Here is a 15,017-nt window from a genome sequence, read left to right on the forward strand (position 1 = left end):
CAAAAAGAAAAAAATCAGTCATAAATATTTGTGCTCCACAATATCAAGCTTAGACAGAAAAGGTCTGGTTTTCTTGCAGTAAAACTCCTTAGTCCTGGTATCTCTAGGTTGTGGTCAGTGAGTTACCACTTTCTTGAGATTAAATGATCATTCCTCAATAGAGGCATGATCTGAACTCTATCAGAACAGCTAGATCTCTCTCTAACTTCAGAAACCATCTAAAGACACATCTTTACAGCCAGCATTTGATTCACAATTTGCTTAAGCTTAATCTGTGGTTCTCGACCTTTTTGACTTAAAGGTCACCCATTGTCCAACACAGATACATGCTTGCTTGCTGGTAGCATTAAATTAATAAACCATTATTTATTTTGTGACTCCAATACTTTTTAGAACAGTGCGTTTAATAAAAACATTATTTATTGAGGGAAATTAAAAGTCTCATACACATTAAAAGTATTATGTGTTACATCCTAAAAAGTTACACCGGAGTGTACACAAATCTCTCTTGCATAACCACAGGTGGATGCAAAAACATGCGGTTGAGATCATCTGTTCATTCATTCACTCCTTTATTGGTGTTCCCTTTTTTGAAGCACTGAAAGAACGGGGTAGCCTTCCTCATTGTTTTAAGTCGTCCTGACTCACCAACCGTGATAGGAAGCAGACTGTGTTCCTCTCTTTCTCCTGAACAACACAGATGTTTAAACCGAACTCAGGAAAAGGAAATAAACACTTCCACATGAATTCTGCCCACTGAGTCAACCACCCCCCCACCCCGGCAACTAATTTACACCGCAGTAAATCTATCAGACGGCCATATAAAAAAAATATATGTATATATGAAATGGAATGGTGTTTGATATACAATGTGAAATGCAGCAGGGCTGAAATTTGACTATGCAAACAAGCAAAAGTAAGGGCACAGCCTCGTCAGCCTGATGTGATCCAGATACTAAATAACTTCATGGCAACCCCTGACCAATGGCTTAATGGCATTTCATAGTCCCCTTTTTTATTGGTTTAGGGTAGATAAGCATTATCCCTGTGCAAACCGAGGCTGTGGACATGCAGAAATACACACATGCATTTTCTCCCCAGGCATAGCCTAATCCAGCCCGATGTCAAATCCCACACAGAAGCACCCAGACAGAGAGAGATGTCGAGCAGTGTGTCATTCTACCCTTTTCAGAAAGCAGCTCAGAGTGGGAAACTGATCTAGGATCAGCATTTGTTTAGAGTAATCTGATACAGGATAAATTGTCCTGTTGTGAAATGCATCATGATATCAAGTGAACATACAGTCTGGGAAAGATGTAGAGGAGTTTATTTGTTCATCACTTGTTCACCGATGGATCCTCTGCAGTGAATGGGTGCCATCAGTATAAGAGTCCAAACAGTGTGCTAAAAACATAACAATAATCCACAAGGCATTAATCTATCACTTCTGGCCAAAATATGAAAAAAATAAGACTTCCTCCAGTTGAAAAGTCCATCTTCAATTGCCCTCTCACATTAAAAACCAGCAGACATATGTCTTTAAAATAACTGTTTTCACTTGTAAACTGTGCTTAATGTGTGCACATCTCTCTCCTAATTCAGACAAGACTAATTTTCACTCTAGAAAACTAAATTATAGATAGAGAGCTCATCAAAAACATCTTAATTTATTGGTTTAGTACAAACCCACAGCTTTGCACATTGCAATACATTGATTGATGGACAAGAGTCGTGTGGAATACTGTAATGTTTTAATCAGCTGTTTGTACTCTCATTACGGCACCCATTCAATGCAGAGGATCCATTAGTGAGTAAGTGATGTACTGTAACACTACACTTGATGAATTCGGTGAAAAAAAGTGAAAAGGTCAAATATTTTAACTCAGAAGTTTAAAAAATGTTCTTCATAGAAGACATATTCATGTCTTTGTATACACAAATTGCATTTTTAGTAAATTAATACATTAAACAAAATAATGAGTGTCATGTGACTGCCCCATGAATTTTCCTCAAAACTGCCATCCCATGAAACTTTCAGCTCTAAGAGCCACAACTCTGCTGACATCACCAATAAGACTTTTTTTTCTCAGCTGAAGAGTAAGAGGCTTATTCCATCAATCAATACAACAGCGTTGAAAGGTATTCCTATTACACATTACCTCCAGAGAGAGCTGCCAGGGCACAGACTGTTAGTAGGGTCACCACAGGACTGAGAATCTTAATGTAAAAATCAATGAAGATTAATGAGTGAATTTGTTGTGCTCTGTATTAACTGTGCCGAAGGTTATGGACGGGCTGTGTGCTCATTATTATATATTATTATATATAATATGGCCCACACTAATGAAAAAGGCCATGATGTGAAGACCCACAGGTTCTTGTATGAACAAGAGCGTACAGAGTCTTGAACCATGAGAAATGCATTTCAAACTCAGCTTAATGCATTTCATATCAATAATTCATCTTACAAGTCTAAAGCATGGGGAGTTTGAGATCACCAGCTTGTTCAAGACGACAAAAATTAAGACTTTGTTCACAAACTCAGAAACACAGATGGCATTTGTTGCCAAAAACATTTTCATAATTAAGGCTGGTTACAACTAAAAATTCCCAGACAGCATGATAGATTATAAACGGTGAAACTCAACACCAGAATGTATATGAAGTGTGTATGAGAGCGAGAGAGAGCTGGAGCTGGGCCCAGTAGTGCTCTGGGAATGCAGTCCGAGTTGATTGGCTGGTTTCCTGATATTGTCTGAAGTCATTTGGTGAAACAGGCAGAAGCATACAGAGCGGGGAGAGAAGCATAACTCAAACCATGTGATGAGGCAGAGCCCTGTAGGGAGTCACCACAGCTTCAGTACAATGGACAGCTTGTAGTGCTTTTACCTGGGAATAGCAGCTCACTCATCAACTCCTCGTAAAGGAATAAAGTCAAATAAATGACGAATGCGCTTAGAAATGCAACGAATGGTCTCACATGTGATTTTATTTAGTAAGTTGTGCTTTAGATTTATCAAAGAGTGTCTACAAAGGGTCTTCAGCATATCTGACCTTCCGTGAAATGGATTTGGTCAAGTTGCACTTATTTCAACTTGACTTAACCTAAAGGCAGATTAGTTCTCACAATGCTTAAGAACAGAGATCCATTCACTCATTACTCATCAACTCATTACATGACATCGTGAAAAAAAGATGAAAGTAAATTTTCAAAAATTAATTACTGTAATGACATAAAAATATAAAAGTACTGCTGCTGGGGCTCTTTTTTCAGGGATGCACAACCCATCTCCTGTGAACTGACCCATGAAAATGTGGTCTTGTCTGTGAAATTTGACATTCATGCAACTACAAAAAAATTACTAAATATATATATATATATATATATATATATATATATATATATTATGTATTTACGTATGTATGCATACATACGTGTATGCATACATACGTGTATATATATATATATATATATATATATATATATATATATATATATATATATATATATATATATATATATACACATACACACACACACACAAACATACACACAACAAATAAATAAATGTTGCCCATTATTTTTGTAGTCTAATGATGTTAAGGAAAGCATTTATAATTAAAACAAATATTATTAAATAAATTAAAGGAATAAATAAAAATCAGCATTTCAGTTAACAGACAGTTAAAAATCACTAGGCCTACTTTGTGTGTTCAATTAATTATTTAATTAAAAAATATACAAAAAATAGGCTAAATAAATAATAGGCCTATAACTACTTGTCCAAGCATTATGCAATATTTTCAGGCGTAGCTGTTACGTGGGGAAACAATTCCTTATTAATTTGTTTACAGGAAATACATCACATGGGAAAAAGAAAAGTGAGATTAGAGCACTCTTCTTACCTTGCCTCACAGTTTTCAACCTTATAGGTCCCTTGCAGTTCTTGATCACTGTCAGCACATCATACAGCGGCAAACCAGAGACAGAGAGGGTCTCCACTTCCAGCAGTAATTCCCCCTCGGACACTTTCCCATGTCTGTACTGTACGGCATTCCCGTTAACGGGTCCGATGTAGGCGAACTCCCCATTCTCCGCTCCGCCGAGGAGCTGCACGTTCAGCTCGCCGCGGGCGTCCTTACAGATCGAGCACTCGTTAACTTTGGTGGTCCAGTGATTCTTTTTCTGTACCACTTTAGACATGATGAATCAATAAAATCCGTCTAGAAACAGGTGGTTCCGCCGACAGACAAGAAAACGCAATAGTTTCATAGAATGAAATATTCCACGCACACGCGGTAAAGTTTCTTTTCCGTCTCCTCGGTCATGAATGCGGCTTCTTCGCAGCCCAAAAAAAAGAAAGAAAAACAAACTCAAGCCATTGTCCGGCTGTTCACCGAATGAAATTCCCACTCCGAGCTCTTCTCTAATTAGCCTGTATTGTTTTCCTCATTTTCTTAACATGTTTGCCTTTAATCCTCTTGGTTGCGCTCATCTGCTTGTGTTTTAATTTCATAAACCTCTTTAACTACACTTCTTTAAGTATTAAGCAGTTTCCAAAATAGTATTTTTTTTTTTGTCAAAAACACTTCTACGTAGAATTCCTGAATTGTCGGTGAACGCTTCCTCTTGGTTCACGGCTCCTTTAAACAGGTACAGCGTTGACGTCTGTTTTGATACATTTCATCCTGTTCTGCCTGCTCTCAACTACAGATGGAGCGAGTGTAACGTGTGCGCATGCGCACTATTTCCCTTCGGCCTTTTGAAGGGAATCCTCATTGCGTCCGTCACCAGGTCCTAAAGTCCGTCATTTAAACATAAACAATATCTACAAACCTAAGATGCTTTTTATTTAACGCCTCTCGTGTTATATATCTTCCAAATGCTGCGATAAATAAATGCATAAAAGTTTGGACATGTATCAATAATCTCGCCTAGACTTTATAAATGGCTACAATCAGCATGTGAAACTAGTTGATTGTAACGCGATTCATTGAAAACATCTTCAGAATCACTGTACTGGGCCTGGGCCATAAATCATCAGCCTTAAAGATTTACAGAGTAGTTTTGTATTTGTTATGTTTCAGACTTGCTGTTTAAAAAGATAGGAATTTATTTCCTACACTCTTGCGTAACCTGTTTGCCAGAAGTTCTGGTTTGTGTTGTAATTTAGCCTAGCATAAGGACTCATCCCATATAAACCCTTGTTATTCTGGTTCAATCTGCCTACCTTGTCATATTTTCCAAAACGCTGTTTATAGTGTCTATATATTTATGAAGTTATAGCTATCAAAAATATATTATTCATAATACATTTGCAGATGTAACATGCAGTAACAGCAGTTTTCTCTACTATTATGTGTAATAAATAATTTTGTTATATTATAATTTACATATATAATATCATGTCATATATTTTTTGTTTTCCTGTATCTGTACATGTTTGTTTTCCTGTATCTGTATCAGTATCGAGTCATAGAATTATTGTTATCAATGTCAATACTGTCAAGATAAACCATTCCATTAATATTTCATTGCAAATGTTTGTGTTTTTAAATAACGATTCAATTACACTCTATTTTTCTTCACCTCTGTCACTTATGTCCATAGTCATACAGGATATTTTTTCTGCATGTGTTTGTCTGACAGAGTGTTAGAGCCTGACACGTGAAGGGCCGTCGTCGGGATCAGATGGGCTTCGCTGTTCACCTTGGGAAAAGCAAATGAGCTCTCTGATCCTAAAAATAACATTCAAAGTACTCCTTCTCCCTGGAGACGCCAACCAATGGCCTGGATGGGACAGGAAAAAGAGTGCTTTTAAGCTTAAATAGTGCAACTTCTCCTCCAATCGTCAGTGGAGCTATCAGACGCCCGCTGTGTTCACGCCGTGCCAGCCTGCTGCATCTGGGATCTTTGAATGATGATGTAACGTGTCTAACCCGATTTCACTCCTGAAATAATCATGAGCAAATTTGAAGTGGTATGTAAATGCTGTTTGGCTCCAGCGAAAATCTGATGTCCCTCTCGTTGGCCTGTGCCAGCTGAGACCTTAACCTCAATGCACTTGTGTGACAAAAAATTGCTTCAATTCAGTATTGCACCTTCCTGCTTCAGAAAGGAAGTAAGGAAGGCGTTAAATGAAAATCATCTGAGGTATATATTGTTTTAGTCTAAATGACGGACTTTTATACACCTGACATGGAAGCAGAGTTGAATATTTGGGTGTGCAACTTACAACAACATCTCTCTCTCTCTCTCTCTCTCTCTCTCTCTCTCTCTCTCTCTCTCTCTCTCTCTCCCCCTCTCTCTGTCTCTCTCATTTTGCCAGTCAAATCCTCTCTGACCTGAGACTTTCTCACTGCTGGCTTTCTACCACAAACGTCCCTGCCAGAACACATCATTTAAGTCTGGGTGGATGATGCACAGTGACTGTGACCCCTGTTTCTCCTTTTCATTTGAATCCATCTGCCTTCCCATGCCTTCCCGCAAGCAACCCCTGTTGCAGAGGGCAAACTATCTATATTCTTCTCTCCCAACCCCCTTCCTCACTCTCAGCTGATGAACACATGATAAACACATTGGCATAACATGCAATATGTCAGTCAAATGATTATTTTTCATTCTGTTTCAATTGGAATGTGTTTATTATGTTATTTATAAGCTGATCTACAGCAGAACCAGTTCCCCAAACAATCACATTATGAACGTTCAAATCAGGTTTCACCAATGCATGTTTATTTGTTCTAGTTTCTAGCTGGATTTGGCATCTAAAAACCTTTTTACTCACCCCCGAAGCATCCTAGGTGTATATGACTTTCATCTTTCCGACGAATCCAGTCAGAGTTACATAAAATCTAAATCATAAAATAAGATCTATCATTGCAACATTGCAATCAGCAGATGTTGCATTGCTTCAGTCCAAAAGATTTTAAATAAAAAGTGTCCATCCGTCAAAAAAAAAGTGTCTTGCACGATAAATATCCATATTCAAAACCTAATAATAATTTGAATGTAGCTTGCACTCACTGTTGTAAATGAAGTAGTTTTGACAGTCCACACAACCAAATTTTTCAAGCTTCATGAAGCAAAAACATTAGACATCATAAAAGTAATCCATATGAATCGATTGGCTTAATCAAAGCATTCTGAAGAGACAGGATTGTTTTATATGTTGAACAGGTTTAATTTAGGGGGGGGTTCAAATTATTTATTTTTTTTACTGATAAATCAATGCTATCTCATGCCAATTCATACATATTTTACGAGGTTGCTAATTCGACCTCACTTATACAATTTTATATGATTTGTCTAAACCCCATGTCCGTTAGGTTTAGGGGTGGGGTTAGGCGCAGGTCATTCATACAAATTCATACAAATTGTGCAACTCTTAAAATACGTACGATTTGGCAAATTCCTACAAATTAGCCACCACATAAAATATGTATGAATTGCCATGAGGTTGGGTTGGATAAACACATACAAAAAGCACATCTAATAGGGTAAACTGAAGCTCAACTGTGTTTGCTTGACAAGAGATTTTTTATTTGAGGAATTGTCATTTTAAGCTGTATGTACTGTAAAGGTCAAAAAGAAAAACGTACATATATCCTATACAGATTTTGCAAGGCATGCCTTGATGTTCACAAGTTCAGCTATAATGACCTATTGACCTCAGAGAGATGGAAAGAAGAATAAAAATAAAACTTGTGACCAATTTTGTATCATCTTCTTTCTTTTTCTTTCTTCTTTTGACTAAATGCATGTGCATGTTTGAATCATTTATCAGGCAACATGATTATTGTTAGTAATTATTCCAAGTGTGGTTATATACAATATCAACACAAGAGTGAAAACTGAGTAAACAACTTTTTCATTAAGTGTAATATGGCAAATTTAAATAATATATATAACATTGATGTAATACTTATTTAGAGCGTCCAAGTAAACACATTAATTCAGTAATGTCAGACTCACTTTTCCTGCATACTTTTTATTTACTAAATGTAACCAGCTGACCAGAGCACAATTTGAAGCCCAAATCTCTCCGTCTTTGCTCATCATCTGTCTTATTCTTTCAGTTTGTCTTTCTCTGTTGCTGTAATCCTGTTCATTAGCTTAACATGAATGCACTCTAAGTGCTATCCAATTGCTGGAAAGTACCATAAAAACCTTCAAACATCCTTTGGTCAGAATATGATCCCCTAAAGCTCTTCAGTGGGTGGATTAAAAGAATTAGCTTGTTTTTTTTTTTGTTTTTTTACAAAAAAGTCCAGTTTGATTTATGGATTAATTTGAAATGTTTCACTGTAAAATCTGAAAATACATCCTTCTTTGAAAGTCATTTTCAAAGCAGTTTTTTAAAAAAAAATCCCTATTGGAATTCATTGGCAACTAGATGAAAAGAGGTGCATGCAAAACTTTTCTATTAAACCCAAATGGTCCCTTCACAGCGATGTGCACGGTATTATAAATAAACGTTCAGTCAAAGCACGGATGGACGTGGGAATCAGCCTTGATAGGCTACATTCAACAAACAAGATGAATAAAAGTCTTTTGTTCTGTTTTAATTCAACTGCTGTCCTTGACTATGCTTGATCTTACTGTTTGAACAGGAATGGTAAATACCTAGATGGGAAATTTGTGACCTTGGCAGCAGTATGTGTATGTGCACAGAAAAATAGAAGAATATTTTTCTTCCATGAAAACAAAAAGTTTAAAGTTGTCACTGGAGCTATACCCTGAAGTACAAACGCTAAAGAGCACATATTTGTAACTTAAAGATAAGTCCATATTAATAAGTGTTTGTAATAGTACCGTATCAAAAGCTTTTTCTTCTGAGAGTTTATGCAGTCATGTGACATTCTCTGTTTAGCATATTTCTTTGATAATCAACTCAGGTTTTTCATGTTATTCATGTATTAATTTATTCATGCTCACATTTGATGTTTTGCTTTGTACTTTTGTCATCGATATCAATGAAAAATGAAATGTGTAATTTGTTCCTGCACTGCATGTAAATGTTGACAGAGTGTTCATTTTTCAGGGTAAACAGACCCTTTAAATCTGCTTATATCAATTCAACTTTGGCTTTAGGGCTCCTCACCACCCACTTTGTGGGGCTTCCTGTACAGATTCAGTAAATCACAGCTTTATAAGAGCACCTCCTGCTCTACACGTGTTTCTATGAAGCCACCAAGCTTCTGAAGAACCTGGAACAGCTCCAAAACATACCATGCAGTGTGGCCACAGTATCTCTTTATATGGTTCAGTGTCAGCTTCCACTGAGACTGCAGGAATGCTTTGAAAGTGATGTGGAAGGATGAGCTCCATTCTGGTGTGATCAGTTTCAATAACAACATTACCTACAAATTATACTCCATTTATATCCTTTCCTCCTCTTTTGAGGCATGAGTGGGTGAATGAATTACAGTAAGCCCACAACCCTGACTGGCCTGTAGGTTAGGCACAGAATGCTGAATGTGATTATGCAAGACAAGGACTTTGTACCCTTTAAATGCAAATTTTGCAATGGTAGGGGAGATTCTAGGTGTGACACACACACATATAGGTCACACTGAAGCAAATGCATATAATGAAGCATGTTTGTGGAAAAGAAACCAGGGATCATAAACAACATCACTCTGATCAAGGGCCACACTTCTGCCCCAGTGGAAGATCCCTTAATCTACATTAACTAACAATGGTGATTTGGTTAAAAAATAGTTAGGTAGAATATCATTAGATGATGAATAATCTTCAAAAAGTGACCCTGTGTTCATTTTGTAAGGCAAATGGAGAAGCACTCCAAGGGTTTCTGCTTGGGCTCATTGATTCTGTATCTGGGTTTTATCATTTGAAAATGATAATATTGTTCCTGACATACTGTATATAGCAACTAAAAGTCAACAAATATGTTCTACTGGCTATGGCGCAGTGAAATAAAAACAAGATATTTAATGTTTGATAGCTTTCCTAAATATTTGAGCAAAGGAAAGAGAAAAATATCCACAGATTTACACACTGCATGCTAAAAATAGGCTTTCAAAGACTCCTAGACTAACAAACACAGTCATTATTTTCCATTATTTATTTGTATTAATTTATTTTCACTTTATTTGAAAAAAGAAAATGTATCATGGTTTCAGCAAAAATATTAAGCAGCCCAACCGTTTTCTAATATGCCAAATCAGCATATTAAAATGATAAAAAGTTTAGTTTAAAATTAGTTTAAATTGTAATATTTCACAGTATTAGTCTACGGTTTGTACTGTATTTTTGTTCAAATAAATGCTGACTTGATAAGCATGTATTTGACCCCATACCTTTGAAGCATATAATATAATATAATATAATATAATATAATATAATATAATATAATATAATATAATATAATATAATATAATATAATATAATATAATATAATATAATATAATATAGGAGCTATACCACATACCTACTAAAGTTCATAACCCACTGAAGTTCTGGATTTCCTCAAGAGAAGAAGCTTTAAACTTTTTATGCAGCTTTTGCAGATAACCTCTAATTGCTGGCCCACATTTATTAGGTCTTCCTGTACAACAGAGACAGAGCCATTATAAGTGTTATTTCAGGATAAAGGATTAGCCAGCTAACGCTAGCACACTAATTTATGCTAATGTCTCTCGCATGTGTTAAAGTGCAGTTTAAAGTGCACACAGGCTCTGTGTGGCAGAAAGTCTAAATGTTTCTTTACATGTGCTAGGCTCAGTGCAGTCTTGGCTGAAATCCAGATGGAAATAAGGAAAGTGAGCATGTATCACATGTATATGCCAGAATAAAGGGGCTGCGCAGCTAATCGTTACAGTGCCTATGCGCATATAGGTCATTTCAAAGTGTATAAAGTTTCAGGGAGAGCAAGTCCGGAATAATTCAATACAGTGCCTTTCCAAAATAACTTTCAGAAGATGCATGTGTTACCGGAATGCGGCTATAAACGCACAAGGAAAATATTGTTGAAGTCCCTTTAGAGCCCTGCTCTCATTCTTTCTCTCGCTCTGCTTTGCTACATAACATTTGCTCTCTACCTCAGGCTTGACATGGCACATTCAATTACATCTCTCAGTCCACATGTACGTCGGTTTCTGCTCATACTGTGAGGTGATTTGGGGAGCACAGAGTGAAATACAGCCTGTAAATATGCATATATACATATTATGTGTACGTGTATGCCATTCATTTTCATATTATATATGGGAGAATTCCATATGGATTTGAATGCTATTTTACAGTACTTGCTGAAGAAATCTAGGAACAGGCACAGGCACAGTTCAAGGAATAGTTTACCTAAAAATTAAAATTTGGTGAGGATTTACTCAGCCTCAGATGTTGAGCTGATAAAAACATGCATGTATGTTAAAAACAAATAAATAAATAAAAATTAATCAATCATAATGACATTTTTAATCTTCAAACCATTGCATCCGGCTCAATAACATCATATTGCTTTATCCAATTAAAAAGTTGTCCTACAAACAAAAACAGTTCTAAGCAAATTTTTAGGAGCAACAGGGTTTTGTTTTTTTTCACTGGAAGAAGTGTTATTATGGATTATGGAGAATATGATGGGCATTTTGGCCAGAAGCGATAGATTAAAGTGAAAATGCCTTGTGGATTTGTTTCAAACAAACATGCAGCTTTCCGCCTCACAAGACATTAATGAACTGAAGTCGTGTGCATTACTTGTGGATTATTGTGATGTTTTTATCAGCTATTTGGACTCTCATTCTGACGGCACCCATTCACTGCAGAGGATTTGTTGATGAGCAAGTGATATAATGCTAAATTTCTCCAAATCTGTTCCAATGAAGAAACAAACTTATCTACATCTTGGATGGTCGAAGTGAGACTAGATATTTACTTTTTTAAAACACTTTTGTAGTCCTACAGTGACCAAAATATTGGTTCAATCAATAAAAATGGGTCCAATTTATTTATTTATTTGTTGAATTTTTTTAATTGTATTGTCCAAAAAAATATTAATAAATATGCAAAGCTTGAACCACCACAGTTCTGTTTGGTGCCTCTAGTGGCACAGAAATCACACAGTAATCTTATATAATCACCTTACAGTGTATCTTTTTATTCCATTCAGCATGGTTGAGTCAGAGTATTTTATCAAACATTTATACTCATATTGTGTATTCACATGTGCACACATTCCTAGTGTTTATATAACTCCGGAAACGAAGCGATCCATGTCAGTGAGCAGCTCGTAAAGCGTGAGCTTTGTGGGTCAGCGTGTTGTCAGCACAAAACACTCTGCTTCTTCTGAGTTATAGATCACATGTGTGAGAGACAAAGAGAAATACTGAGATTGGGGAGGTGAAATACAGTACACTATAGCCAGCTTGTCAAATTTGTTAAAGCAAGTAAACATATCATATCATTATTTCTGTGCAAATAAAAACTCCAGTGTCCAGCCTCAATATCTTTGGCTACACCGTTTCTTTGGCTTGGACTGGGATGAAAGAGAGTTTAGGTGTATATGTAAAATGGGAAAACCAGACCTGTGGTCGACCCACAGCTGACAGCCATGTTTAATTAATGTAAGAAAAGCACATATTTTTAAAATCACTTTTCCCACCTCTTACTTCACCATGCCATGAATAATAAAAACTCCTTTTGATGGTGAAGTCTAAAAGCACTGGGCAGATATACATGACAACTAGGACATGCAGTGAAATCATCAACCTTCTCCAAACGCTGGAGGTGAGAATTGGCTTGCATTCGAGTCTCATTAAGAGGGGTCTCGCAGGACAGATGAAGTTCCACAGGTCCAGGCATTAGTGGGCTGAAAAATCGACTGAGACATTTCATATAATGCCAGTCAATAATAACCTCATACTGAGGCAAGGGAAACCTCACAAAATGAAATCTATAAGCAGCATACACAGCGCTCACGTATGCTCCCACAGAGGACTGGGTAATTACTTCTGGACAAAATAGCAGGTGATCTATGGATATATTGAAGGCAAGAAACCATTAGTGCATTCAAATGAGAAAGCGCATGTAAACAATCTGAGTTTTCCCACTTGGAACTTCCACTGTAAATTTATGATCAAATTTCCATCACCCGATTCAAATGACAACAGACGAAAGAATGCAGTAAGCAAAATTACAAACAATACATTAAATATGATAATTATAAATATAATATTATAATTCTTAATAAATGAATATAATAAAAACAACTAAAAGAATGTCATATTAAAAGAGTGCATGATTATTATTTTGTGTGGAAATCATTAATTAAAACAGTCGCATAATGATTAATCGCTTTTACAAATCTTGTACAGTGAAACTTATTCTGGATAAAAATAAATATATTAACTTTAGAAATACCTTTGATTTTATCTTCATACTTTTCCGATATTAGGTGGGTGTACAGATAAATGGCATAAAGTATTAATAGTGCTGCTAATAAATAAATAAAACAATAAAAATATAATATAATATAAAAAATTAAACAATTCTTAATGAACGGATCATTTATAATATTATATTAAAATAAAGTGTGATTATGTTATGTTAAAATATTATGTTAAAATATTATCTTAATATCTTAAAACAAATGTTGTAAAATATAGATAAGAATAATATATTAACTTCATAAATATCCTTAGATTTTGGCTTGGTAAAAATAAACAATTGTCTAAAAAGAATGAAAACAAAATTTGTGCAGAAAAGTATTGCAAATTGAAATAAACAGCTGGCATTATAAATCCATGACAAAAACATTTTTTTTTTTTTTTTTTTTTTTACTGATATTGATTCATTTTACTTATATTGATTATATTGATTTATATTGATATCTTTTCTCCCTGCAGTAACCAGCACGTCCATGATTTGGTAAGTGAAAATAATTTCTGTACAGTATTTTGTCCATTTCTTTTATCCTTAAATGTTGGCTTTTAGGCTTGCATATGGTCCAGATAAAAATCACTGTCAGTAGGCTACTTTGTCTCAATCACATGCTATTTCTTTTTGTTCATATGGGTGACATCATGATGTCAGACTAGTAGGCTTGTGCTGATTACTGTGATTATTCTGCATGTTCTTCATTATATGTGGATGTGAAACTATTCAAACCATTGTTGAAAGTAAGTGGAATAACCTATCCAAAAGAGTGTGTGGGTGTGTAACTGGATATATATTTATATGAAAAGCTCCGGATTCAGTCATCACAGCAGCACAGAACTTTCTACAAGCAGTGAGTAACAAATATTATGATTAAATTATTGTTCCCTACAACCATTTTTATTCAAAACGTTCAAAGTTTGATTTACAAAGCCTCTTTGTCTTAATCAAATGACTTTTTTGCAGTAAACAAATAAGAGTCATAAAAGTCTACACCCATCTAACTGTTTATGGAGTTAAAAATTTATGGGGTCAAAAAATTGCATTCAATTACTGCAATCATTTTATTTTGTTAGAGAGAAGTAAGCATATGAATTCAATTATAGAAAGTTTATTTTCTTCTTGAATTGTAAGAAAAAATATTATGTATAAGGGAATGAAATGCCAAATTACAGTTTCAACAGCTCTGTAAATGATCTGCTTAATCTCAGACGAGAAGAGACAAATGAAAATACATAATTTGTTGTGATTTGATGTAGGCCTAATCTAATATAATCAACATGCTGACATCTAGTGGTGAAAATCTGGCAGTACATTTTTGTTGCGCTACAATCTTGGTGGCAGTAGTACTGTTACTTTTCTCAGCGCTGATGATGATGGACCAATTACAGTCCTTTGGTGAATACTGGCAAAGCCATGCCTAGCGTCATTGGGATGCAGACCTGATGTTAGTCATTTTAAAGAGTCATCTCACTCGAATATAGAATAAATATGTCAATAAACATATACAATAATAAAATTTATATAAAACGTATTTTACCATTAAAATGGTCTTAAATACACATAGCTTAAACATTAAAGTTGCAGTAATTAAAAAGAGTTCTGCACATAAAGAAATGAA

At 35.4% G+C, this 15,017-nt stretch overlaps 1 protein-coding gene across 1 annotated transcript in view; it reads right to left on the bottom strand.

The window, feature by feature from the left end:
- LOC113078786 (membrane-associated guanylate kinase, WW and PDZ domain-containing protein 1-like) overlaps nucleotides 1-4,715 on the bottom strand; it is a 56,336-nt gene extending 51,621 nt beyond the window's left edge. Inside the window, exon 1 of the mRNA XM_026251082.1 lies at nucleotides 3,907-4,715. Coding sequence (XP_026106867.1) covers nucleotides 3,907-4,204 — 298 coding nt within the window. The 5' untranslated portion in view covers nucleotides 4,205-4,715. The remainder of the gene's footprint in view (nucleotides 1-3,906) is intronic.
- Between the last annotated feature and the right edge of the window lie 10,302 nt (nucleotides 4,716-15,017).

This window comes from Carassius auratus, unplaced genomic scaffold, assembly GCF_003368295.1.
Source record: "Carassius auratus strain Wakin unplaced genomic scaffold, ASM336829v1 scaf_tig00026546, whole genome shotgun sequence".
Lineage (NCBI taxonomy): Eukaryota > Metazoa > Chordata > Actinopteri > Cypriniformes > Cyprinidae > Carassius > Carassius auratus.